This window comes from Triticum urartu, chromosome 7 (assembly GCF_003073215.2).
Source record: "Triticum urartu cultivar G1812 chromosome 7, Tu2.1, whole genome shotgun sequence".
Classification (NCBI taxonomy): domain Eukaryota; kingdom Viridiplantae; phylum Streptophyta; class Magnoliopsida; order Poales; family Poaceae; genus Triticum; species Triticum urartu.
In genome coordinates, this window is record NC_053028.1 from 104,287,939 (window position 1) to 104,290,994 (window position 3,056).

The window sequence follows — 3,056 nt, forward strand, 5'->3', positions numbered from 1 at the left end:
AATCAATATTATTTAATTCTTTGTGAACATTTTGTTCAAAATTGAGCACTTATTATATATATTTTTTTAAACACATGAACATTTATTTAAACATGAACGGTTTTCTTTAAAATATATATTTCGAACTTGAAGATTTTTTTTAAAAAGTATTTCAAATAAAAAATAAAAGGTAAAGCTAAAATCGATAGAGAAAACAAATAGAAAAAAAAGTAAAAGGAAATTAAATAGACATGAATCAAAGAAAACCTGAATAGTTAATGTGGCTGGACCTAGGTTTACTCAACACTTTGAACCAGTATGCATCAAATGGGATTGTGTGCGAGCGTACATGTGACTACATAGTTGCAGGGCTAGTAATAGCCACTCTTTGGCTCCTCTGGTTCGACATAAACTGGGTTCCAATGGTTCCCGCAAATTATTTTTCAACTAGTCATGTGGACATGCCGGACATCATGTATCCTCAAGAAAAAAAAACTCACACATTATCCTTGATGCTTTGCTTCCTGTCGAAGAAACCTCATGAAAGAAGTGAGATGTTACAGTAGATGGATTTTTTTTTCGAAAAGGGGGAGCTCCCCAGCCTCTTAGAGAGAGAGAGAGAGAGTTTCCATTTTTTTATCTAATGCATTTCTTAATTTTCCAAAGTGGAAGTAAGCGTTCATATGGTGGATGGAAATCCCACTAGGTTGGTGCATGACCAAAATTTGTTTCCAAATAAAATACACATATGTAATTCACAATAATACATTTAGTCAAATATTCAAAATTAAATAAAATAGTTTATTGCACATAGGTTTAATACATGCATGGTGTACACACTGCTAGGTAGTTTGGAACACATGCAAATGTAGCTAGGTACCACCGGTGGGTGGCATATAGAAGCCAGTACACATACACACAATACTAGCACAAAAAAGAGGCAAAGTCAAGCCAAGCAATGCATACAAACTCTCTTCTCACACACAAAAATAAAATGAGGTGCAAACCAATATATATATATATATATATATATATATATATATATATATGGCGGTATATACTGATCGATCTTCTGATAGTATATATATATTAGTACTTGGATCATCTGATTATCAGTACTTCCACATGCCATCCGTACCCATGTTCACTGATGAGATCTCTTCAGCAGTTGTTGCAACGTCGTTGCTGCTCAACTTGGCCAAAGTATCCTCCTGCGACACTATGGATGATGGCCCGCTCCCAGGCTCGACCCCGATCATGAGGCCCTCATCCGCACCTATTTGCATCTGCATCGGCATTTGAATCATGTGTTGTTGTTGTTGCTGCTGCTGGTGGTGGTCATGGTGGTAGAACGACACCAACGGTCGTGGTGGGGTAGCCATATTCTGGTAGTGGTGGTTCCCGAAGTAGCGGTCGTTCATCATCAGGAGCACCGCAGTACCCATCATTGACGATCTGGCCCCAGTGTCATGCAGCTGGTACGAAGAAGATGCAGGTAGGGACGATGGGGGCACCAGCGATGATGATGCACCATAGCCCATGAAAGCAGGCAATGTACCGGATTCAAGGAAGCCATGTTGCTCCTCTCCTCCCATGGACATTGGCATGGGAATAGCGTACGACGACATCACTACCTTCTTGAGTCCAGTACTCTTATGGAATATCCTGCAAACCACATACTCCTCCTACCAACATACATAAACTAAATCAGTGCAAATCAACTATGTATAGTAGCTAGCTAGTATGTACGGACGTGTTCATGAATCATGAGTACTACTAGCGTGTGTTTAAATACCTTGGAAGATGCATTAATGGCCGTGGCGGTGGTGATGTCGATGGGTAGACTAGGTGTTCCTTGTTTTCCACTCTCGAGCCTATACTCGTGCATGACCCAGTTGGTCTTCTCCCCCCTAGGCGCCCTACCCTTGTAGAAGACCAACGTCTTCTTCATGCCGATGAGACTTGTGGTCGCGTGGTGGAAGATCTCCTTGTCCTTTCCAGTGGCCTTCCAGTAGCCGGCGGTCGTGGCTCGGTTGGTCCGTATACCGGTGGGGTACTTGCGGTCCTTTTGGGAGAAGAAGTACCACTCCTTCTCCCCCATTTTCGCCTTCTCGGGGAGTTCCCATGGCTCGCATTTGTTCAAGTCCACCTCCCCGACCGCTATGGGGTCGAATGCTTTGTTCAACACCTTAGGGACTAGGTAGGAGGTGATGATCTCCACATCCGTCGGGTGAAACCTGAACCCCTGAGGGAACTTTAATTGTTGCCGCTGAACTTGAAGGTGGTCGGCCATGGCGGAGGCTCTCTGGGAAATTGGTTCTAGGGTGGCGCAAGTATTGGGGGCAACGATGGAGATTTGTGTAACTACAAAAGGAATTCAATGATATCTAGGGATATGAGAGGAGATGCTTAAATAGAGTGAATGCTTGTGCTAGCAAGTCACTTACTAGGGAAGCCTTGACGTTTTATGTGCTTTGTTTAATTTGTCCCTACTGAAAGTGGATGGATGGATGTTTAGATAGATAGATAGATATAGATAGATAGCTCCCTTGCCTTTACAACTGTGTGTTGTTTATCTTGCTATGGGGCCATGCCTAGGTGGTGACAAGTGCTAGGTTTCTCGAACCTCCCAAGCCATGTCATGCCAAATTGAACACCTTTGATTTTGTTCTCATTCTTGTTAATGTATGTATATGCATTCCTCATGCTCTGCTTGTCTCATGTTCATGGAAAGTGTGTGCTTCTGTTGTTGTTGCTTGGCTTTAGGGGCGAACCCAGAAGAAAAGTGACCCGTTGCCCACATATACACCATATACAGATGGATACCTATATGCATAGAATTAACACACTAGAATAATATAAAAAGCCGAGCAGTAAAATTGCTTACCAAAATGAACAAGCATAAAAGACTAGTTGGTGGATTATCACTTGGTCAATGTAATGGGCCAACATTAATTGGGGTCTTCGTATTTCTAAGAATCATCTCCATAAATTCCTCTAAAATGTGTCTGTTGTTATATTAGCACAAGTGTGCAACGAGTTACGTTATTTATGTTTGTAGATGCAAAATTAGAAAC

General features: G+C 41.8%; 1 protein-coding gene across 1 annotated transcript; it reads right to left on the bottom strand.

Moving 5' to 3' along the window:
• Nucleotides 1-1,022: 1,022 nt before the first annotated feature.
• LOC125523011 (NAC domain-containing protein 20-like) lies at nucleotides 1,023-2,417 on the bottom strand. The gene is made up of 2 exons (XM_048688043.1): nucleotides 1,775-2,417; nucleotides 1,023-1,664 (listed from the first exon to the last, which is right to left on the bottom strand). Exons 1-2 carry the CDS (start codon nucleotides 2,270-2,272, stop codon nucleotides 1,092-1,094), a joined length of 1,071 nt encoding a protein of 356 aa, XP_048544000.1. The 5' UTR covers nucleotides 2,273-2,417; the 3' UTR covers nucleotides 1,023-1,091.
• Nucleotides 2,418-3,056: the final 639 nt, after the last annotated feature.